Raw genomic sequence first — 25,832 nt, forward strand, 5'->3', positions numbered from 1 at the left:
ATTTTCAAATGTGCAATACGAGTTAAAACTTTAGATAATAAAAAAGTTCTTAAAATAGTGCAATATTCCTTGGAGCAGGTGAAGGGGGGGGGGGGGGGTGCATGCGTGTGTTTGTGTGCATGTATGTGTGAGTGAATTGAATTGGGGGGGGGGGGGGGGGGGGTGTTATGGTACGTATGGCCCAGGGGAAGAAACTGTTAGAAAGTCTGGTGGTGTGGGAATTGATTGACTAGTGCTTCCCAGAGGGCGACAGGTTAAACTGGTGATGGGCTGGATATGAGGAGTTTGTGGTTATTGAATCAACCCTTCTGAGGCAACGGGGCCTAGAGATATTGTCCAGGGAGGGCAGAGAGTAGCTGATGATTTTTTTTGTGCCATGTCTATCACTCTCTGTAGGGCTTTGCTGTACAGCCTGCATACCACACACAAACAGTATATGAGCACGGTCACCACAGAGGAGTGGTAGAAAGCCAGCAGCAGCTTCTTTTTGGGGGCCAAGCAGCAAAGCTGCGAAGGCACCCATAGGGATTCTACTGTTTCTTATTATTATTATTCAACGTTCTTCCGCCTCTGCAAGTCTATGGCAGCCCATAGAACCGTCTGGTAAAAAGTTGGGAAATTTTGCACACCGATTCTAGACAGTGTCAACATTACTCTCAGCAAATTTCAGGCCTCTCCCTCAAACCCCCTAGCGCCACCAACAGGTCAAAGTTGCAGGTACATTTCTGCTTGTAACTTTTGAATCGTTGGTCCGATTTTCAAAAACTTGGTATCCCTGGAATCCTTGGGTCAAGACGAATCCAACGCACCCCATGACGTCATTTTCCGCCCATATAGTTTTCCCGCCATTTTGAATTTTGTGAAAATCACTTAAAATGCTTCTCCTCCCTCAATTTTTGAACAATTTCTCCCAAACTTGGTAAATCGCAACTTTGGACTAAGCTGCACAAGAAACCTACCCAGTTTTTAGAATTTCTTAAGCGTTTGGCCGTGGCAGCCAATCAAATTTGGCTGCGAAGACGCGAAACAGGAAGTGTGCTCATTTCTCGGCCACCCTTTGGCAGATCTTAACGAAACTTGGTGGCATTATGCAAGACCCCTCCCCAAAGGGCACCAAAACATTTGGAACAAATTGGCTGCTAGGGGGCGCTATAACTAGGAAAAATGTCTTTTGGTTCATATCTCATGATGCGTTTTGGCTAGAAACAAAATTCCACTATGTCAGGAATCCTTGGGTCAAGACGAATCCATTGCACCCTATGACGTCATATTCTGACTTGAGGATTTTCCGCCATTTTGAATTTTGTTAAAATCAATGAAATTCTATGGCAACGCATAGAACCATCTGACTAGAGGCTTTTAAACTTGGCACACTGATTCTAGGCTGCCTCAAGGATCTTGTCACCAAATTTCAACTCAGCACCTCAAACTCTCTAGCGCCACCAACAGGTCAAAGTTGCAGGTACATTTCTGCTTGTTACTTTTGAACCATACGTCTCATCATCAAAATCTTAGTATTGCTGGAATGCTTGGGTCAAAAGGAATCCAACGCGCCCTCTCTCGTCATATTCCACCCAGTAGATTTTCCGCCATTTTGAATTATGTGAAAATCAATTTAAATGCTTCTCCTCCCTCAATTTTTGGAGAATTTCTCCCAAACTTGGTAGATGGCAACTGGGGACTAACGTGCACAAGAAACTTACCCGGTTTTTAGAATTTCTTAAGCGTTTGGCCGTGGCAGCCAATCAAAATTGGCTTGCAGATGCAAAACAGGAAGTGTGCTCATTTCTCGGCCACCCTTTGGCGTATCTTAAGAAAACTTGGTGGCTTTATGCACCACCTCTCCCCAAAGGGTAGCAAAAAATTTGGAACAAATTGGCTGCTAGGGGGCGCTATAACTAGGAAAAATGTCTTTTGGCTCATATCTCATGATGCGCTTTGGGTAGAAACAAAATTCCACTGTCTCTGGAATCCATGGGTCAAACCAAATCCATCGCATCCTATCACGTCATATTCCGACTTGAGGATTTTCCGCCATTTTGAATTTTGTTAAAATCAATGAAATTCGATGGCAACCCATAGAACCGTATAACTAGAGGTTTTCAAATTTGGCATACTGATTCTAGGCTGCCTCAAGGGTCTTGTCACCAAATTTCAACTCACCACCTCAAACTCTCTAGCGCCACCAACAGGTCAAAGTCGCAGGTACATTTCTGGTTGTTACTTTTGAACCATACGTCTGATCATCAAAAACTTAGTATATCTGGAATGCTTGGGTAAAACCGAATCCAACGTGCCCTGTCTCGTCATATTGCACCTGGTAGATTTTCCACCATTTTGAATTTTGTGAAATCAATTAAAATGCTTCTCCTCCCTCAATTTTTGACCAATTTTTCCCAAACTTGGTAGGTGGCAACTATGGACTAAGCTTCACAAGAAACTTACCCGGTTTTTAGAATTTCATAAGCGTTTGGCCGTGGCAGCCAATCAAATTTGGCTGCAGAGACGCGAAACAGGAAGTGTGTTCATATCTCGGCCGCCCTTTGGAGTATTTTAACGAAACTTGGTCGCATTATGTCGCACCCTTCCAAAAAGGCCCACAAAAAAATTGCAACAAATTGGCCGCTAGTGGGCGCTATAACTAGGAAAAATGTCTTTGGGCTCATATCTCATGATGCGTTTGGGCTAGAAACAAAATTCCACTATCTCTGGAATCCATGGGGAAAGACGAATCGACCGGACCCTATGACGTCATATTCAGCCTTTAGGATTTTCCGCCATTTTGAATTTTGTAAAAATCAATTAAAATGCTTCTCCTCCCTCAATTTTTCACCAATTTCTCCCAAACTTGGTAGAAAGCAACTTTGGACTAAGCTGCACAAGGGCATTACCTGGCCCAAGTGCATTCTGCTGGCCTTACAACTAGGCTCATATGCTGCTTGGCCCCCACATTGCTGCTTGCAGCTATATTCCAGGTTGTTTTTTCTGAGCTCAGGCAGGAAATACAGCCACTGCTGTGCCTTTTTCATGACAGCTATGGTGTTAATAGTCCAGAAAAGGTCAGCAGAGATGTGGGTGCCCAGGAACTTGAATGAGCTAACAATTTCCAAACATTCTCCACTGATGAAGAGAGGGGCAGGGGTCTGTTCTGTTCTTCCTGAAGTCAATGATGAGTTCCTTTGGTTTTTTTTGGTGTTCAGCAAAAGGTTGTTTCCTGAGCACCAGGTGGCCAATTTTTCCACTTTGTCTCTGTATGCAGTCTCATCTCCATTGGAGATGAGCCCAGCCATGGTGGTATATTTCACTAGGTGTTATCGAAAGACCCGTTGACCTGTCTTTTTGATGGCCAATACTAGAAGTCGACGGGTAATTTTCTGCAATGGCGGGCGTGGGTACAATAGTACCATGCCTCACGCGGTGCACCAAAATTATGTAGGTGCAATTGCACTCCTCACACAAGGCACCAAATTATGTAGGTACAATACCAATCCTAACATGAGGCACCAAAATTATGTGGGTGTAAGTTATTAAATCAGTCTCATAAAATATCAGTTCATTAATTTTACTAATCAATATTTCTATTAATTATTAAATTAATGAATGAATTACTCTAGTGATACACTAGATCACTGAAAGCAATGTGAACTCTTTGATGGCAGAGGATGACTTCAAGTAATACTGCAGCACAACAGACAAGACAGTCTCTTGTAAATATTTAATTTATTAAAATGACAAAATAAAACGAGAATAATACTGATCAGGCACATTCACTAATACTAGCAGCAGGTTAACAAATCAAGGCCCAAAAATGGTGATATGAGATAATAAGATTTTTTTTAATCTTAGGTATATATAGGCACATAAATAAATAATTATTGGCCCATGTGGGGATCAACCCCACAATCTTGGTGTTATAAGCACCACAGGCTAACCAGCTGAGCTGACCAACCCTTAGCTTAAAGTCTGAATATTCAGATGTGTATAATAGTGTGCGCGGTAAGAAAATGTTGGAGGAAAATTAAAAAAAGAGATAAGAAGAGATAAAGCATGCAAAATCTATCTACCAGAGTAAAACTAAGAAATACAATAACATATGATCAAACCAAAGTTATGTGATTATTGTGTGCACGCTTCAAACAACCTTAGGTTTAAATAGCACTTTTCACATAAACTAATCAAACTAAGACTAACATTGCCCAAAATGCCAGCCTTAGTTGGGACCACTCTCACATAGCAGCGTGAAGGAGTTTCTCAGTGATTCTCCATTTGGTGTACTCTGCTAGAAGAGTGGAGCCGTTTCAATGTAGTTTAAATCAGCTTTGCTGTGTTGCAAAAATCCTTCCCAGGTGGGCTCTCATGATTCAGAAGGTCCTTGGTCAGAAGTTCGTTGGTTGAAGACGTGGAGGAAACTTTGTAACAGTGGCCAGTGGCTCATACAACCACACGTTTGTTGCTTTGTTCTTCGCTTCCATTTTGCAGGCTGCAGTGTCTACTTTGAAATACCGACAGGATGTCGATCAGAGAGAGCGCACCAGTCCAAGAGAAGAAGCCTGAGTAGCGAGGCACGTCTGTGGTGCCAGTCCGAGAAGATAACTGGAGGCAGAGAGCACGAGGCCAGAGAGTGTGAGGCGCATCTGCACACGTTGGAGAGGCAGAGAGAGCAGCAAGTCACGTCCAAATGCACCCGTCTGAAAGAGCCAAAAAGCCGAAAGAGAATGAAATTCACTAGCTCCCCCATTTTATGGGCAAGCTTGCATCACAATCTGCGTGGCGCAGTGAAAGATGAGATGAAGTGGATATCATCCGGGGCAGAAACTGAGGGAATTATGGGAAATGTAGTTGCGGAGATGTGCCGTACCTACACAGGCTTTAAAATTCCCATTCGGGGATCCTTCTGAACGTGTTGTGCACGCACGCTTGGGACCCAGTCATTATGGGAAACACCTGATGATGATTTGAGCGCAATCAGCATGCTGTTTTCACAGAGACTATGTGAAGTATTCTGTCAGGTATGCAGCGGTAGACGGGTCTAAGTGCAGGAAGAGTGTTTGTTAGCAGGCGTGATATTTACAAAAACGAAATCGAAAGCAGAGTCATAAACATGACTACAAACAAATGTGACAGTAGCTGTGTCTAAAATCACTCACTCTTTCACTACTCCATACTCACTATCTAGGGAATTCTATATAGAGGACAAAATAGTGAGCTCATTGGTAAAATTAAAAAACGCTTTCGGACACTACTCCGCCGCGCCATTATTTACATCATTACTGTTGCACAATTAAAACGTGCCGATCAATCGGCTGGTGGGTTTTCAAAATGATAAATACATGCATGTATTCTTGTGATAAATACATATTATACTGAGCATATTTCCCACATTAATAAATACAAAGTACTCTGTGTCTGCTGCATCTTTCAGTTCTTTTAAATCAAGGCTAAATACTTTCTTCTTTGCCGCTGCCTTTTATTAAATCAAATTTAAGGCTTTTGATTAATTCCTTGCTCTGCACTGTAATGTTTATTCTTGTATTTTATCTGTCATTCTATTTTAGCTTATTTTCTTTTGTCTTACTACAATGTATTTTTAATTGCACTTGAATGTCCATTTATAATGTGTTTCTTCCTCCATCCTTTCACCCCAACACACTACAATATTATTGCCATTTTCGCACCATAACTTATAAATTTGTCTCATGCCCATTGTCATAAGAAAAAATAAATTACTGCTATACTCAATCTAAAATACTTAACAGTCCTTATGAAACAGCTTTTACAGCTTTTCTTTCAGTGCAGTGGAAATGGTATATATTGCTTGGTTAGTGACCATCGGTTGTACACTACTTTTCACAGTGCATTGTGGGATACTAGGAGTCCATTATATTGGGTGTAATAATTCTCACTATACATTCAGACAGCACCACAAAATGGCAAACTCACTATATAGTCCACTATATACTGAGTAGTGAGTGATTTTGGACACAGGGCTTGTTTCATACAATAGCCAGGTTCAGCTGCGAGCCCTGCTGCCCGCCATGTTGTTTCTGAGGACGCGATGGCAATGTACATGTAAAGGTTAGCTTCTGTGGTTGGGACAGCCATTACCAATTTACCACACCATTCTGATCAGGACTGAGCATTGTAAAATTAAGCACAAAGGCTAAATGTGCTATAAAATGGTAGAAAATAAAGAATTTTCTTGAAATTACTGTATTTGAGTTGACTGATTCCTTTTTCAGAAATTCACTACCTAAAACACCTTATTTTAAGAGCTTCTCCCAACTGCTTTTTCATGCCAAGATTGCATGAGAGGGCCCCAAATTTGCTTCAATATTTCAAATTTTCCTGGGGTAGCATGCCCCCGGACCCCCCTAGCAGCCCCAGACCCTCCTAGCAGGCACCCCCACTGACACCCTTCTCTCAATTTCTAGATAATACCCTGATCATCCGTGAACTTGATGATGATGTTAGTGGAGTGGGACGGAGTGCAGTCATATGTGTAAAGTGCATAGAGTAAAGGGTTCAGCACACAGCCCTGTGGAGAGCCTGTGCTGAGTGTGAGGTTGTAGGAGAGGTGGGGGCCAAGTCTGACAGATTGTGGCTGGTTGGTGAGGAAGTCTTTTATCCAGGCACAGGTGGTGGAGGAGATTTGTAGGTCAGACAGTTTGCTGACTAATATGTCCAGGATGATGGTATTGAAGGCTGAGCTATAGTCTGCAACAAGTGTCCTCACATAGCTCTTCCAATGTTCTAGGTGGCTCAGCACTGCATGAAGTGCTATGGTGATGGCATCCTCCGTCAATGGGTTTGCCCTGTAGGCAAACTGGTGGAGGTCGAAGGAGGGAGGAAGGCAGTCTCTGATGTGTTGTGAGACCAGCCTTTTGAAGCACTTCATGACTACAGATGTGAGAGCTATGGGTCTGTAGTCACTGAGACTGTCAATGGCTGTTTTCTTGGGTACAAGGATGATGGTGGCAGACTTCAGGCAGGATGGGATGGTAGCATGCGTCAGGGAAAGGTTCAAGATCTTGGTGAGGATTCCTGACAGTTGGTCTGCGCATGCTTTGAGCACCTTCCCTGGGACGCCATTAGGTCCAGCAGCTTCCCTTGGGTTCACTGTCCTCAATACTCATCTCACTTCATGTTCCTGAAGGGAGAGCATTTGGGTGCTGGGATTGGAGGGAGGTAGTGTGTTTACATATCTGTGAGCCTCACAGTGGACAAAGAAGCTGTTCAGCTTCTCCGCCAGCATGGTGCTGCCACTGGCAGTCACTGGGGTCTGGCCTTTGTAATTGGTGATGGCCTGGATGCCCTGCCACATCTGCCATGGGTTGCTGTCTGTGAGATGGCCCTCAAATCATCTTCCTGTAGGTGTCTTTTGTGCATTATATGTCTCTCCTCAGTGCTCTTGCAGTGCTGTACAGTGACCTATCTCCCGACCTGAAGGCAGAGTTGCATGCTCTAACCACAGCCTGGACTTCACACATCATCCAAGGTTTCTGGTTAGGAAAAATCCAGATGCGTTTGTCCACTGTGACTGTCTCCATGCAGCTCTTGATGTAAAATAGGACAGTCTCTGTGTATTCCTCCAGCTGTTCAAATACACTCCAATCTGTACATGCAAAGTAGTCCTGTAGTTGAGGGCGTGCATTTTTAGGCCAAGTTCTGATTGTCTGAGTACTTGGCTTTGTTTGCCTTCTGCGGGGAGTATAAACTGGGATGAGGAGCAGCGAAAGGTATTCTGATTGTCTAAGGTGAGGCAGAGGAGTTGTGCTATAAGCATGCTTAATGGTGGAGTAGGCATGGTCAAGTGTGTTGTTTCCCTGGTAGAACACTTGACATGCTGGTGGAATTTGGGGAGCACTGCCTTTAAGCATGCTTCATTAAAGTCCCCGGTGATGATGTGGAGGCCGTCAGGATGAGCCCTCTGATGTTTGTTTATGATGTGCAGAAGGTGGCCGAGAGCCGTGCTAACATTAGCGTCAGGTGGGATATAAACAATAGCGATGATGACTGCTGTTAGCTCACGCAGCAGGTAGAATGGTCTTTACTGAACTGACATGGCTTCTAGGTCAGGTGAGCAGTGGCTGTTTGAGCACCAGTCTTCATGCACATAAATACACAATCCCCCCCCCCCCCGCTCTTAGCGGAGGCTTTGTTTCGGTCATAGCAATAGAGTGTGTGGCCTGCTAGCTGTACTGTAGCACCAGGGATTAGCGGGTGCAGCCAGGTTTCCATGACAATCATCAGACAGCTCTTACAAAGAAGGCAGTTGGAGACAATCTGTAGTTCCATCTCATCTATTTTGTTCTGCATTTGATCTGGCGTTTGTGAGGAAGATAGATGGTAGCAGAGGTTTGAATGGTTGCTTCCTTAGCCAAGCTAGCAGACCTGCTCTACATCCCCATTTCTGCTCTCTGCTGCCTTCATCGCCTGCTGGACCTGACAACAATCCACAGAGATCCTGGCAGTGGATGTTGTGAGTCCGTATAAAGACACTTGTAACTGCAGTGTTTAGCTGTAGTCCAATGTCTATCAAGGCCTGATAACTATATGTTTTGTGTCCATGACAGAACATAAGAAACAAGAGTAGAAACAGAAAAAAGTACACTGTAATAGAGACCCTCGAACCACTGCATCCGCATGTGCCGCCATCTTACACGATGTGTTTTACTGGGAAATATGTCACTTGCATTTTTCATGCGAACTACATCCGGGACATTGAGTAACATATTTTCCAATATCTTCACTCTTGATGAAATCAATTAATTGTTTTGATAAATTTGGGTACTTTTTTTTGTGAATATGATAAGAAAATCACACATTGGATTGAAGATATGAAGCTTATCATCTCATGTTGAAAAACTCACATTTTTCATATGAAATACATTGCAGCTCTGAGTGACATTTAAATAATATTGGCTGGCATTGAGTGGTTTATCAGATATATTCCATTCAGCTAGCATGATATTGAGTGAGTCAAAGACGAGTTGCTGAATAGAATATATCTGATAGACCATGAAAAAATAGCCAATATTATTATTATTATACATAAACACTCTCTGTTCCAGTTTTTTTGATGTCCTTTGATATGTTTTTCTCTTGTAAATTACAAGATTATCTTGTAAATTATTTATAAATTGTAAATGTGTGTGAAGAATATCTAACGAAGTTTTGGTAGCCTTTTGGGTGTTCAACGCGTCTTTCTCTTTCCCAGCGAACAATGAAAGTTTTCTGCTTTTGTGCATGCGCAGCAGAAAACTCTCTCATTGTTTATTCGCATCAGCTCCGACATGTGACATCGTGTTGTCTTGACAACCATGCAATATCGTAAACCATATTCAATGCTCATTCTCCACTGGGTAGAATGATGTAATACACGTAGGATAAGTGATATGCAAACAATAATCCATGCTATCAAACCAAATGAATGAAACCCACTAGAAGGGAATAGAATACATGTGTTTATTCCATGGAAAAAGTGTCCTTTATGTATAATATTTAACAGTTATTCAATGAAATCGAGTTGTACATGAGCTGACAGTTGACTAGGCATGTAGCGTCAAGTTGGCTATAGAGATCTTGCATGTAACGTCACAGCCGATCCAGATTGTGACAGACGCCATCGTGTCGGTCAAACGCCATATTCCACCTTCTACTTCTACTTCTGGTCCTACTTCTGCTTTTACTTCTACCTTTTCTTCTGGAAAACCCTACTATATACAATTCTACTACAACGGCTGCGGCTACAAGCTCTCCCTACCTGTGCACGTTTTTTATGTTTTTTGTGTGTATTTTTGCGTGTTGTTCGTCTGTACCGGACTTCAATATCCACTACAACCGTATGGACTTACTGGACATTGGTTTCCAGCAGAAAATGACGGTTTGTAGCGATTTCCATCGCATGCACAACATTCCGGACGAGAAAAAAAAAATAATAATAATAACATTCCGGGCGAGACCAGCGGGGTCTCCGTGGATTGTTATTGGAAGCAAAGCGAAGGAGGCGGTGCCGGGAGCAGAAGCGAGGCTACAGGCAGAGCCGGCCTGTTGACTAAAGGCCCGGTCCCACTGGCCGATGGACACAAAACGTATGCAAAAAGGACACAGCGGACGAGCAAAATTTCGGGGGTGGCTCTATCCGTTTTCATCCGCTCCAGAAATGGACAAAATTGGCGAAAATTTGCGAAAACAGAACGGAAAAGAACGGACGTGGGTAGTATATAGCGGGGATGTTAAACGCATGTTCATAGGAAGCCTAGCGGATGAAAGCGGATGGAAGTGGATGACAGCTCCAAAGGGGTTACCGGTGATAACTGAGAAGCGGACGCATAGCAGAAAGAGCGGATGCATAGCGGATGAAGGGGATGCATCACGTACGCCTAACGGAAACAAAGGGGATGTTGCACGGATGTATATCGGATGCAGACCGTTCACTGCGCATGCGGGGGGTATGAATTGCGTCTGCTCCGCGGATATAAAGGGATGCAGCACGCACGCCGTCAGCATAAAGCGGAAAGACGTGCTGGCGGCTACATCGATACATCTCTACTACTAGATGATTTTCTCCCCCTTTTTATACAAAATATCGATTGTCCGCTAGGTGTCCTTCTACATACTCTAGACATCCTAAATATACGAGATACATCCCAGATATAAACGCTTTGTCCGTTTTGAATACTTTATATACGAGATGCATACGCTTACATCCTTTCTATTTCCGTGCTACTAACGATGAATAGACGTTTCATGTACCTTATCTTTCCTCCCTCTTTCCGTTTTCAGCTGCAGCGGATGTGAGTTGCGAGGATGCCCAGAGGATGCAGAGAGGATACAGCAGACGTTTAACGGATGATAACGGACATAGAACGTTTGTTGCTCGTATATGTCGCGGATTTACATCGTACACGGCGGAAAGTTCATCCGTTCTAAAAGTTTTGTGCAGCTCAAAACTTTTTGCGCGGATGAAATCACAGTGGACGGATGCTCGATGGATAGAGCGTATGAAGCACATATGCAATGAGTACACAACGGATGCATAGCATTTTCCAACGGATGGCAAAGATTTTTTTACGTTTTACATCCTCTTTGCATCCGTAAGTGCAGTGGGACCGGGCCTTAAGCTCAGAAAACAGCCACTCAAATCTCCACTGCCAAGCCTCTACCTCTCCAACGCCAGATCCATGTAAACAAGACGGACGATTTGGAATTACCTTATTCTATAATCGGCTGGTCAGTGCTATACTCAATACTTAAGTGACTTACCCATCCAATGAGGATAGTTATTTTCTTGTTTACAAGATGCCACATCTGAGTCGCTGACAAATCCTGAATTTCTGTAAAGAAAACTGTCCAGAGATTTATAAGCACGCAGTGCTTCACCACTGAACAGCGAGGGAAAGTTGATGAGGTAATCATACACGTCCGGGTATTCCGCTGGCAGTTCAAAATCCGGTCGTGAAAACTCCGTCCGGAAAGCCATAAGGGTCACAAATCTGTAGATCGTTTATTTTAGACATATATCTAGTTATCTGTTCATTAGAAAAATGAGCCGTGTAGTCCGTCAGTTGAAATTGATCCATTCTGTACACAAGTGCAGCAGTATTCAGGGGTGTTTTTGACCGACAAGATGGGGGTTGTGTACTTTCCGGTCACGTGACTGCAAGATCTCTATAAACCATGTACAACGAGATTGAGTGGAATAACTGTTTTATTCTATCCACATTCACTGGATTTTGAGAAACAGAACATTTTTAGTTTTTGCAAATTTGATAAATAAAAACTTTATACAAAATGTCAGACAAAATCATTTTTGCTTAGAATGTAAACAAACCAGCAAAATGACAGTAGCAATTTGTGAAAAATGCTATAATAATAATTCTTGAAAAAAAGATAAGTTCTTACCATAAAATACTTTTATTCCATATTTTGTTGTGGGCGGCATGGTGGTGTAGTGGTTAGCGCTGTCGCCTCATAGCAAGAAGGTCCTGGGTTCGAGCCCCGGGGCCGGCGAGGGCCTTTCTGTGTGGAGTTTGCATGTTGTCCGCGTGGGTTTCCTCTGGGTGCTCCGGTTTCCCCCACAGTCCAAAGACATGCAGGTTAGGTTAACTGGTGACTCTAAAGTGAGTGTGAATGGTTGTGTCTATGTGTCAGCCCTGTGATGACCTGGCGACTTGTCCAGGGTGTACCCCGCCTTTTGCCCGTAGTCAGCTGGGATAGGCTCCAGCTTGCCTGCGACCCTGTAGAACAGGATAAAGCGGCTACAGATAATGAGATGAGATGAGATTTTGTTGCATTTTTTTTTTTTTTTTGGGGGGGGGGGGGGGAGTAGAGTTTTTATTTTGTCCTCAGTTGATTCGACAATATGTGCCACCATTTTGTTTTTGTCTACTCACAGTATACAGTATGAGCTGATAGCCTTGTAGTAGAGCAGCCAATCAGAGCGCACAATTGCTCATATCCAGTGAGTGTGAATATTTCACTCTGATGACATCACTCCTAGTGTTTTCCCTGCTGATTAGATGTGCATTGTCAAGATGGCAAACCAGTTCAAAATTAAAATTCTTTTGATTAACTTGAGTATTTTCACCACTCGAAGATAAATTTCATATCTTCTTACCACCATGTAATATCCTCTATATATTTATTCATATTATTGTGGTTTTGTATCTATGTATGTTCAGGAGGTTCAGCACGTCATATCATTCTCACTAGCCCAGACTCTATATTGATCAACTCTAAATTGATATGATAAGATTGATGAGATTTACTGTATGCATTTTGATCATGGGTGTTCATATGTGATCATCTTGAATGCAGACTACTGAGTTTACAGGAAAATCCTCATAGGATAGGATATATACACCACTCTTCAGATTTTCAGGGTCGGTTGCCAATGTTCACCTAAAAGAACTAGCTCAAACCGTTGATGGAGCCAGCTAGCTGGTTAACACTCACTAAAACCTGAATACTTGATGAAGGAGGAAGACAACTCTTCGTCTTGATCAGCATGCGCACTGTTCAGAATGGGTCAAGGTTGATGATAAAGCTAGCTGGCTAACAGTAAAGCATATCAGAAATTTAGCAGCAGCTTTCTGGTTGCATTTCTTTCAGGTGTGAAAACTCCCATCATTTTGAGTAACACTCTAAACTGTAAACTACCATGATTAGTATGATTGGATTGCAGTGACAAATCACAGCAGCTCAGAACATATTATAGATGATATTTATTTAATTTTGACCAAAAGCAAAATCGTACTGTATGTACATTGGGTTTTACCATCTATCACCAATAGGTCTCGTCCCAGTTTCCATCCTGCAAAATGTCACTCACTTGTATCACATGATCATGACACCAGCGACATGGTCCACTGCACAGAGTTACTGCAGGGAGCTGTACAGTGACCTGGCAACAGTAGAAAGTGCCGATGACTGGGTAAGGCTAAACAGATTATTAACATGGCAAAGTATAAAAGATCCTTTCTGGATCGGACTCTACAATGACATCAACAATTGGCGCTGGTCCTTTAATGAAGTCCCACTGAAGAATACCAAGTTTACGATGTGGGGTACTGGAGATCCTGATAATAACTATGGAAAGGAATCATGTGGTCTTATAAACTCAGACGGATACTGGTGGGATGCATACTGCTATGATCCGAGACCCTTTATATGCTATGATGGTGAGTCATGATCCTGATTTTGATTTGCAGTTTTGATTTGTTGGCTGATTTTAAAAATATGATTTAGGATCACTAGCTTCTCTTGTGACTTTATTAAGAAGTACAACCTACTCAAACCTGTTAAGTTGGTTAAATAGGTTATATATAACCCAAGAATGTACTTTTTATGTATTTTTGTAATTTCTAAAGCCCTCAGGTGATTTTGTATGTGGAAGAAAAAAAGAGACTATGATTTTCATTTTGAAACCTATCGAATTCTGAATTAATATTGTGTGACTGTGAACACGTTGACACCAGCGGATTTAGAGTACAATCTGGCAAGGCCTCATTCCTGACTCAGAAAAGTGATTACATTAATGGCATTTAGCAGATGCTCTTATCCAGAGCAGCCTAGGGGGGTTCCATGCCTTATGTAGTAATATATACACGCACACCACAAGTTGGCCTAGTAGTTAGTGTGTCCGCCTCTCAATTGGGAGATTGTGAGTTCTACTCACGGTTGGGTCATACCAAAGACCATCATAAAAATGGTACCTCCTGTCATCTGGTGAGGCATGCTGCAATACAGAGTCAAACTCTTGCAGTTACCAGAGGACTAGCCCCCCCACTGTAACCTTAACTATGCAATGGGTGAGAGGCTGAGGGCTATGGAGATTGACACCACCCTATGTGTCACATGGCATGGGAAGGGACTTTGAGATGTATATAAAAAACTATGTGGTAAACAAAAATGTGTTTAAAAACAAAATATGTTTATTTTAGATTCTTCAAAGTATCCCACAATACACTGTGCGGTTGGGAACTTCTGGTGGCCAGCCCCAGGCTGCTGATAACAGTACAAAAACTAACATTGGGCTATATAATCAGTTTCTATGTTCAAATATTATTATAGGTTTACAAGGGTTTCACAGATTTTTTCAAGATTAATATAGCTTGAAATGACTGCATATTTACAGTTTGTCATCAGTGTAAATTTGTCATCAGTTTGGATGTTCAAATATTGGATGCAAGCTGAAACGTGATGTTATTAAATTGCGTTTATGTGTCTAGTTACTGATTCCATAGTATTTTTCGTCAGCACAGAAGCTTTTAATCAGTCATCCTTACAGTGGTAATTGAAAGTTTGTGAACCCTTGAGAATTTTCTATATTTCTACATAAATATGACCTAAAACATCATCAGATTTTCACAGAAGTCGTAAAAGTACATAAAGAGAACCCAGTTAAACAAATGAGACAAAAATATTATACTTGGTCATTTATTTACTGAGGAAAATGATCCAATATTACATATCTGTGAGTGGCAAAAGTATGTGAACCTTTGCTTTCAGTATCTGGTGTGACCCCCTTGTGCAGCAATAACTGCAACTAACCGTTTCCGGTAACTGTTGATCAGTCCTGCACACCAGCTTGGAGGAATTTTAGCCCATTCCTCCGTACAGAACAGCTTCCACCCTGGGATGTTGGTGGGTTTCCTCACATGAACTGCTCGCTTCAGGTCCTGCCACAACATTTCAATTGGATTAAGGTCAGGACTTTGACTTGGCCATTACAGAACATTAACTTTATTCTTCTTTAACCATTCTTTGGTAGAACAACTTGTGTGCTTAGGGTCATTGTCTTGCTGCATGACCCACCTTCTCTTGAGATTCAGTTCATGGACAGATGTCCTGACATTTTCCTTTAGAATTTGCTGGTATAATTCGGAATTCATTGTTCCATCAATGATGGCAACCTGTCCTGGCCCAGATGCAGCAAAACAGGCCCAAACCATGATACTACCACCACCATGTTTCACAGATGGGATAAGGTTCTTATGCTGGAATGCAGTGTTTTCCTTTCTCCAAACATACTTCTCATTTAAACCAAAAAGTTCTATTTTGGTCTCATGCATCCACAAAACATTTTTCCAATAGCCTTCTGGCTTGTCCACGTGATCTTTAGCAAACTCAGGGATGCAAACGGCGCGCCTTTTTCACGGCGCCGCCTTTTTCACGGCTGAATCGCACAGATCCGATTTTTTTTTGGGGGGGGGGGGGGGGGCGTTGGAGTGTCTGATTATAATTTCAAAGTAAAATCTGTATTAAAATTACTAAATAAGCAAATGCCGTTACACTCCATGAAACATAGGAAGTACAAGTATGAGAAGAAAACAGTAAATCAGAAAGCTGCGCACTTTTGCGCAGCTTTCGCGCAAATGTGCGCAGCTTTCTGATTTACTGTTTTCTTCTCATACTTGTACTTCCTATGTTTCATGGACTGTAACAGCATTTGCTTATTTAGTAATTTTAATACAGAATTTACTTTGAAATTATAATCAGACACTCCAACGCCCCCCCTAAAAAAAAAATCGGATCTGCGCGATTCAGCCGTGAAAAAGGCGGCTCCGCCAAAAGACGCGCCGTTTGCATCCCTGAAACTGCAGATGAGCAGCAATGTTCTTTTTGGAGAGCAGTGGCTTTCTCCTTGCAACCCTGCCATGCATACCATTTGTTGTTCAGTGTTCTCCTGATGGTGGACTCATGAACATTAACATTAGCTAATGTGAGAGAGGCTTTCAGTTGCTTAGAAGTTACCCTAGGGTCCTTTTGTGATCTTGCCGACTATTACACGCCTTGCTTTTGGAGTGATCTTTGTTGGTTGACCACTCCTGGGGAGGGTAACCATGGTCTTGAATTTCCTCCATTTGTACACAATCTGTCTGACTGTGGATTAGTGGAGTCCAAACTCTTTGGAGATGGTTTTGTAACCTTTTCCAGCCTGATGAGCATCAACAATGCTTTTTCTGAGGTCCTCAGAAATCTCCTTTGTTCGTGCCATGATATACTTCCACAAACATGTGTTGTGAAGATCAGACTTTGATAGATCCCTGTTCTTTAAATAAAACAGGGTGCCCACTCACACCTGATTGTCATCCCACTGATTGAAAACACCTGACTCGAATTTCACCTTCAAATTAACTGCTAATCCTAGAGGTTTACATACTTTTGCCACTCGCAGATATGTAATATTGGATAATTTTCCTCAATAAATAAATGACCAAGTATAATATTTTTTGTCTCATTTGTTTAACTGGATTCTCTTTATCTACTTTTAGGACTTGTGTCAAAATCTGATAATATTTTAGGTCATATTTATGCAGAAACATAGAAAATTCTAATGGGTTCACAAACTTTCAAGCACCACTGTATATTATCGCCCATACAGCCCTTTCACTTTCACTCACTCTCTGCATTGTTTACACAAAATACATGTTCCAACTACTCAGTACTGTAACTCTGGCCATGAACATTAACAGTGTACATTTACACTGATGACAAATTGTAAATGTGCAATCATTTAAAGCAGTATTAATCTTGAAAAAAATCTGTGAGACCATGTAAACCTGTAATAATATTTGAATATCTGATATTTGAACATAGAAACTAATTTTATAGCCCAATGTTGGTTTTTGTACCGTTATCAACAGCCTGGGGCTGGCCACCTGAAGTTCCCAACTGCGCAGTGGATTGTGGGATATGGTAAAGGGGTGAACTGGCATTATTTTAACCAGCTTCATGGGGTAGTCACCTGGTATGCTTTTCAATTCACAGCTGTGCCTTATCGAAAGTTAATTAGTGAATGAGTTTCTTGCCTTCTTCGTGCATTTGAGATCAAACAGTAAATAGTAAATAACAAAAATACAGTAAATAGCCCCATTCCATCCACAGCTATAGTATATATTGTCAAGAACCACCTCAACTAAGTAAAACATTGAATTAGAAGGTGTATCCAAACTTTTGACTGGTACTGTAGATTTTATTGAAAGACAAATGATATGTGCTGAAACTGAATTCCTGAATTGGAATCTCTGAACACAAAATTTTAAAGTGTAAATTACTGAATACTGAAATGCATATATTTTGAACTTCAAGGAGGTTATCATCTATCTAAAGTAGAATCTTTGAAACATTTGCCTGAATTTCACAATTTTTTTAGTATTTGGTATGTCCTGGTTTTGCTTTAATGACAGTTTGCACTCGAGCTCAAGACTCCACAAGTTTATATAAAAACTGGCAGTCTGTGTTACAACAAATCCATCAGAGTGTCATCTGAATAGGTGTTTCAATGGAAGGGATAAGACTCAAGAAAAACTCCTGTGTATAACAGGTCAGGTTAAGATGATCAATATTACAATTTTGCTTCAGTTTTAAATAGTGTCCTGAAAATAGTTCAAAATCTCAAATACTAAAAATATAGAAGATACTGAAATTTTACTTTGTTTTCAAATTTTCAAACTTCTAAAATTGTGGTCTCAGATTTTCGGAGCCCAAAATGCAATATATTTAAAGTCAAATTATTATTATTATTATTATTATTATTATGCTTCTACATATTTTAACAATTTTCATTAAACAAAGGTACATATTTAAATTATCTATCTATCTATCTATCTATCTATCTATCTATCTATCTATCTATCTATCTATCTGCCTGCTTGCAATTCCTCAGGTGGTGACAATGGCACTGGCAGATTCATTGGTGTCACTCATCCTATATTGAGCTGGTCTGAAGCTCGGGCTTACTGCCGAGAATTTCACACAGATTTGGCCTCTGCGACCAACAGCGAAGACAACAACGTGTTAGCAGGAGTGGCATCACAAAGCACTATTTGTTACTGGACTGGCCTATATAGGGACACTTGGAAGTGGTCAGATGGGACCAAAATTTCAAATCTCCAGTGGGCTCCTAAACAGCCTGATAACCTTTACAAAAATGAAAATTGTGGTGCACATTATACACTGCTGGAAGATGAAAGCTGCAACACCCAGCACTTTTTTATGTGTCACACCAGTAAGTCTACCAGACTGAAAACAGTTCAATTTTTATCTTTATGTTTATCTTTGAGAGGAAGAAAGAATATGAGGTTTGTACAAATTCTTTACAACATAAGTTTTCAAACTTTTTTTGCCACCAGGGACATATTTAAATGCTAAATTAATTCTACTAACTGCTCAGAACACATTTTTAATCCAACTCATCATTATTTAAATGCATATAATAATAGGCAATTTGGAGCTTTTCTTCCTGAACTTTCCACAGGTTTTCCAAAATGCTTTTGAGTTACTCAAGTTTTGATTCGGCCTGTTTAATTCAACTGATTATTCAAACCTATGAATAACTGTAAGAAATCAATAATAAATATATTAACTTTGATCATGGTGGTTGGCCAAGATGGAGTTGTCTTGGTTCCTTAATCATAATGTGTTTTGAAGTTTCCATGTGAATGAAATATACAGAAAAGAAAAAGGAAGAAATTTGGGTTAAATTGGCACATGTAATACTTTTCATGTAATATATATATTTAACAAGGGTGGCACGGTGGTGTAGTGGTTAGCACTGTTGCCTCACAGCAAGAAGGTCCTGGGTTCGAGCCCCGGGGCCGGCGAGGGCCTTTCTGTGTGGAGTTTGCATGTTCTCCCCGTGTCTGCTTGGGTTTCCTCCGGGTGCTCCGGTTTCCCCCACAGTCCAAAGACATGCAGGTTAGGTTAACTGGTGACTCTAAATTGACCGTGAGTGTGAATGGTTGTCTGTGTCTATGTGTCAGCCCTGTGATGACCTGGCGACTTGTCCAGGGTGTACCCCGCCTTTCGCCCGTAGTCAGCTGGGATAGGCTCCAGCTTGCCTGCGACCCTGTAGAAGGATAAAGCGGCTAGAGAAATATATTTAACATAATATGGTCTGTAAATTAATCTGTCATCTGCATCCTAATATTATTTGGAAATTAGACTTTTCAGCCCTATATATGGTGACAGAAAACCTATTGTGTTTACTAATAAGGGCACATGACCTGTGCATGTGACGGTCATGTGAGTGCGTCATTGACAGATTCTCCCGCATAAAACTATACTGGAGTTCAACTTGGCATGCAGCATAAGACAAGAAAATGACACAACATTCTTATCAATATCATTAAAACTTCAGATTCATAAACCTATGAAATCCATTTGTCTAACAGGTTTTGCTGAAATGCTCTTTTAACTGGATGGTAACTGAGCTTTAAAATGTGCTTGCAATGTATTAAAAGTCTTTAAAAATGCTGAATCAAAGTTTGTGTGCATCTGTGGTGTGATCCTCACAGCACCACCAGTGAGGGAGCAGCAGATAGTGAGACTGCAAGTGAAGTCTGATAGGAGTGTGTTTGAACCTGATGCACAGTTGTTCATTTTGGAGATGGTGAGTTTTATATGATAGAAATTGTTCCTACAATGATCCCTAACCTCATGAAGCAGTTCAGTAGCTCATTCACTGTGCCTTTTTTACAGCAAGTAAACAAGGTTTAGTTGTACAGCTGCTAACCCTGCCTCTTAACCAACCATAACCATTCAAAACGTTCAACAAGTAGTCCTGCAAACTTTCTTACCTGTAAATGTCTGATTAAGACGGAATATAGACTGGAATCCAGTAATTAAATCCTGTTTTGTCCTACAGATCAAGCAAAAACTGAAGGAAAATGGCATGTTGGAGAACACCACAGTGACTTGGAGGGTGCAGCCAGACGGAAACATCGTCTACAAGAAAAACAAGAATGACCTGTAAGGTCCCAATGCTCACCTTCATGTCAAGAAGATTGCAAACTGACAGAAATTTTATTTAAACTTTTAATCAACATTTAAATTTTTAATCAGTAGGGGATATCAGATGTAAAGACTAGCTATAAGGACTAGGAACAGCATTTTATTGAGCCATGTTCCAGGACTTTTTGTAAAATGTGTCCCAGTCAGGTTCATGTCCTTGGTTTCATCCCTTGGTCATGGACATTATTATTATTATTATTAACATGGCCCTGCTAATAATGAAATATGTTCCAATGTACTGGAATTAATTACACACAACAGCAATATAGCATAGCATATAAATCTACTTTACAATAAGAATAAAATCACAGAAAGAATAAATACTGTAACATACCACCAAATGTGCAATATTTTACCATAGCACTGAAGAGGAGACCTTTCTGTGTACAAACATTTTGTCTCTGCAAGAGTACAGCATAGTTAAATTACAAATATAATGTATCTAAAAATACGTTGGAAAAAACTTACAGTTTTGTGTAGCATTTTTTCTCAAGATTACATAATATATTTCTGCTTCATAAAGATCTGCACTTTTAAATCATGAGACTAGCTAAAGATGCCTACTTTAACTTACTGTTGGAATCCAGGGTTTAATATAGCAATTAAAATGGTAGATAAATATAAATGTAATGTTGAGTGAGATTTCAATTTCAGAATCAGAATCACTTTTATTGCCAGGTATGTGAACACACACAAGGAATTTGACTCCGGTTCCACTTAGCTTTCATAGTAGAAAGTATGAGAGAGCGAAGTACCGAGGCAGCCATCCGCGGCGCCATCTTGGTGGAAATTTAAGTACCAGTTAAAAACTGTGTACCTTGAATGGTTATATTTACTCTCTTCTATTATTGTAATTTTGTCTTCTATGAACTCAGTACGCATTGCGTAGTCAGAAATTATATTGTTAATAGTCGCTATTGGTTTTATCTATATTAATAAAATGTCTCAATAATAGAAGTGTGTTTTGTAGTCTTTTATTGACTTTCGTTAGTTATATTTAGAATAGTTTTTAAATCAAACTATACTACTATCAATCTGGTTTAAATTTTTATTTTAGTAGTTATTACTAACAGTACATTATTACAAATACAGCATCATACAAACGGTCCTCATGTTAGTGCTACTACCGGCAGACATCATGGCAATCATGTTGTCCCACACACTCATTACACACATCAGTTTGCAGGAAATGGATTTAAGGACTCATCTCAGTGGGGGATACTGGATTCACTGCCTCATGGTAAATGTTTTGAATGTTATTAGTGCAGACACCTTGTTTGGATACTGCTATTTTGTTGTGCTAAATAAATAAAGAAAGAAATTGAACACACATTGGAGGCGGCACGGTGGTGTAGTGGTTAGCACTGTCGCCTCACAGCAAAAAGGGTCTGGGTTTGAGCCCAGTGGCCGATGGAGGCCTTTCTGGGTGGAGTTTGCATGTTTTCCCTGTGTCTATGTGGGTTACCTCCAGGTGATCTGGTTTCCCCCACAGTCCAAAGACATGCAGGTTAGGCTAATTGGTGACTCAGAATTGATTGTAGGTGTGAATGGTTGGTTGTCTCTGTGTGTCAGCCCTGCGATGATCTGGCGACTTGTCCAGGGTGTACCCTGCCTCTCACCCATAGTCAGCTGGGCTAGGCTCCAGCTTGCCTGCAACCCTGCACAGGATAAGTGGTTACAGATAATGGATGACTGGAACATCCACTGGGCAGCGCAGTGGTTATCACTGTCACCTCACAGCAAGGAGGGTCTGGATTTGAATCCCATGGCCTTTCATTGTGGAGTTTGCATAGCTTATTCAGCTGGGATTTGCTCCAGCTTCCCCCATAAGTGACCCTGATGAATAAGCGGTATAGATAATGGATGGATGTGCAATATTTAAGCACAAGTAGGTAAATAGACTTATTTCACACCGTAAATATTTAAATGCTTAAGGAAATTATTGACAATTAAGGAAAATACTAGCCATTCACAGGACTTTCAGTTGTTGGCTTTTGTCCACTTCTCATTAAAAATAAATAAATAAATGAATAAATAAAAATGTTGGCCTCCACCTCTTTGGTCTGTGTGTCTGCTCCTGGGAGGTTTTCTCTGCGGACGTTAACCCCTGTGATGTAATGCTACACTGTTTTGTGTTTGTTTGCTGAAACATTAGCCAAGGCTGCTTGACCTGAGGTGTTTCATTTTAGCATTCTATGCTCAAGGTGCTACACTGAATCACAAGTCTTCTTCTTTCACTTGGACACTGTTTCCTCATCATAAAGTATCCTAATGAAACAAGCAGACTCACTATTCAATCTGCATTGTGGAATGTCACAAATAGTTCTCTTACAGTTGCATCATTTGTTTGTATATGCTCGATTTATTTACCTGAACCGTGGCTGAAGTTGAGCAAATTCACCTGCCACTACACAAGATCACCTGCATTTGGCAGGTAATGGATGCTAATTTCCAATCCTGGAACAAGGTTGGATTTTGCTGTTTGACCCTGGCACTTTATCTCTTGTGTAAAACAAAGTACCATATTTGCATGCAGAGTTAGAAATAAAGGCTTGTAATAACTCCTTATTCAAACAACACTGAAGATTTTCTATTTGTTAAGGATTGTTATTTAAATTGTGATTGTTTTTGTTTGTTCTTTGAAATTGCTGCTGTTTGACATAGTATAGCTTTCAATAAACTATATAATTTTGTTTTGTTGCAAATATGGATGAATAATGATCTGCAAATGCTGGCACATTTTCTCAACTTAGGTTTTGGATTATACATTTTAGCATTTCTCTTGGTTCTACTGAAACTCATGGCTTAGTGAAGCCTAAGATGAAAAGGAGTCTCTGCAATGTATAACAACATCTTCATATCTCTCCATAACAGTTCACTGTGCCTGGTGCACATATCTCTCCTGAGATCAGCCAATACAAATTCACCCTGGTTTTGACAAGATTTTATCATGACAAATTTTCAGCATCAGGCCCAAATATGAATAATTGGGTCTTATAGTGTGACATAATCGCAGAACAGAAATGTGGTGTCTAAGACGCCCCATAACACCCCACTAAAAAGTCTAGCATGTCAGAATTTTTGTATTTTCTCAACTAGTTTAACAACTCCTACAACACGTTCCTTGACATTTATAAATAGGATGACCGTGCATGAGCTCTCTGGCGTACTGTACATATACATACAAACATGGCCAAGAGAAAGAGGGATGCCTCTTTTGGTTTGAATCTGAACCGCCTTGTGCTCCTCCACCACAGACGTTATTGGGAGCTGCAGCTTGCTCCCTGTGCTGTAAAGGTTGATTAAACAAAAACTTTTAGGGAATGATGACAATCTTCTCGGGAAGCTGTTAATTTTCCTCTCTAGTGCTTCAAATCTGGGAAGTGGCACTTCAAATTAATTCAGTAATATGATGGACAGATGAAAATTTACAGTATAAAAAAATTTATAAAACAAGTGCCTCTGTGTAAGTATAGTCCCTCTTGTTACTAATTGGTATGTCAGTATACTTCAGGCAGGGAGGAAGCGATTGAAGAAAACAAGAAGACAGAGTCATCTACAGTAGTGCTTGAAAGTTTGTGAACCCATGCGAATTTTCTATATTTCTGTATAAATATGACCTAAAACATCATCTGATTTTCACACAAGTCCTAAAAGTACATAAAGAGAACCCAGTTAAACAAATGAGACAAAAATATGATACTTGGTCATTTATTTATTGAGGAAAATGATCCAATATTACATATCTGTGAGTGGCAAAAGTATGTGAACCTTTGCTTTCAGTATCTGGTGTGACCCCCTTGTGCAGCAATAACTGCAACTAAATGCTTCCGGTAACTGTTTATCAGTCCTGCACAGCAGCTTGGAGGAATTTTAGCTCATTCCTCTGTACAGAACAGCTTCAACTCTGGGATGTTGGTGGGTTTGCTCACATGAACTGCTCACTTCAGGTACTTCTACAACATTTCGATTGGATTAAGGTCAGGACTCTGCTTGGCCATTCGAAAACATTAACTTTATTCTTCTTTAACCATTCTTTGGTAGAACGACTTGTGTGCTTAGGGTCATTGTCTTGCTGCATGACCCACCTTCTCTTGAGATTCAGTCCATGGACAGATGTCCTGACATTTTCCTTTAGAATTCGCTGGTATAATTCAGAATTCATTTTTCCAGCAATGATAGCAAGCCATCCTGACCCAGATGCAGCAAAACAGGCTCAAACCATGAGACTACCACCACCATGTTTCACAGATGGAATAAGGTTCTTATGTTGAACCTGCAGTGTTTTCCTTTCTCCAAACATAACGCTTCTCATTTAAACCAAAAAGTTATATTTTTGTCTCATTGTGGCAGCGGGGGCGTGGTCAAGCGCCGGTCTGTGACAGGAGGGGGGAGCCGGGGAAGGTGAGTGGCAGAATCGCTTCACCTGACGGTAATTAACCTGTGTTTTGTGTGTGTTTTCCCAGTAAACCGCTCCCTATTTAAGGAGGCTGAGAGGGAGCGCAACCCGGGATTGGAGGCTGCGTGTGTGTGTCTGTGTGCTTACGCCGTAGTTTAAACTGAAAGTTATTTAATAAATACGCTTCCTCTACCTCCAAACGTTGTCCTGCCGTCCTCTGTGCTCCACCCACACATCATCCGCGCTACAGTGGGCCTCCTTAAATAGGGAGCGGTTTACTGGGAAAACACACACAAAACACAGGTTAATTACCGTCAGGTGAAGCGATTCTGCCACTCACCTTCCCCGACTCCCCCCTCCTGTCACAGACCGGCGCTTGACCACGCCCCCGCTGCCACACTCATCTGTCCACAAAACATGTTTCCATTAGCGTTCTGGCTTGTCCACATGATCTTTAGCAAACTGCAGACGAGCAGCAATGTTCTTTTTGGAGAGCAGTGGCTTTCTCCTTGCAACCTTGCCATGCACACCATTGTTGTTCAGTGTTCTCCTGATGGTGGACTCATGAACATTAGCCAATGTGAGAGAGGCCTTCACTTGCTTAGAAGTTACCCTGGGGTCCTTTTGTGACCTCGCCGACTACTACACGCCTTGATCTTGGAGAGATCTTTGTTGGTCGATCACTCCTGGGGAGGGTAACAATGGTCTTGAATTTCCACCATTTGTACACAATCTGTCTGACTGTGGATTGGTGGAGTCCAAACTCTTTAGAGATGGTTTTGTAACCTTTTCCATCCTGATGACCATCAACAACGCTTTTTCTGAGGTCTTCAGAAATCTCCTTTGTTCGTGCCATGATACACTTCCACAAACATGTGTTGTGAAGATCAGACTTTGATAGATCCCTGTTCTTTAAATAAAACAGGGTGCCCACTCACACCTGATTGTCATCCCACTGATTGAAAACACCTGACTCTAATTTCACCTTCAAATTGACTACTAATCCTAGAGGTTCACATACTTTTGCCACTCACAGATATGTAATACTGGACCATTTTCCTCAATAAATAAATGACTAAGTACTAGTGCATCTCAAAAAATTAGAATACCATTAAAAAAAATTTTCATAATTTAA

The 25,832-nt window shown here is 41.0% G+C and overlaps 1 protein-coding gene across 1 annotated transcript in view; it reads left to right on the forward strand.

Annotated features, from left to right (window-relative positions):
* Positions 1-21,255, forward strand: part of LOC132883501 (C-type mannose receptor 2-like) — a 29,290-nt gene extending 8,035 nt beyond the window's left edge. The window contains exons 3-6 of the mRNA XM_060917208.1: positions 13,296-13,682; positions 18,173-18,514; positions 19,803-19,897; positions 20,153-21,255. Coding sequence (XP_060773191.1) covers positions 13,296-13,682; positions 18,173-18,514; positions 19,803-19,897; positions 20,153-20,260 — 932 coding nt within the window. The 3' untranslated portion in view covers positions 20,261-21,255. The remainder of the gene's footprint in view (positions 1-13,295; positions 13,683-18,172; positions 18,515-19,802; positions 19,898-20,152) is intronic.
* Positions 21,256-25,832: the final 4,577 nt, after the last annotated feature.

The sequence above is a fragment of the Neoarius graeffei genome, chromosome 3 (genome assembly GCF_027579695.1).
Source record: "Neoarius graeffei isolate fNeoGra1 chromosome 3, fNeoGra1.pri, whole genome shotgun sequence".
NCBI classification, from domain to species: domain Eukaryota; kingdom Metazoa; phylum Chordata; class Actinopteri; order Siluriformes; family Ariidae; genus Neoarius; species Neoarius graeffei.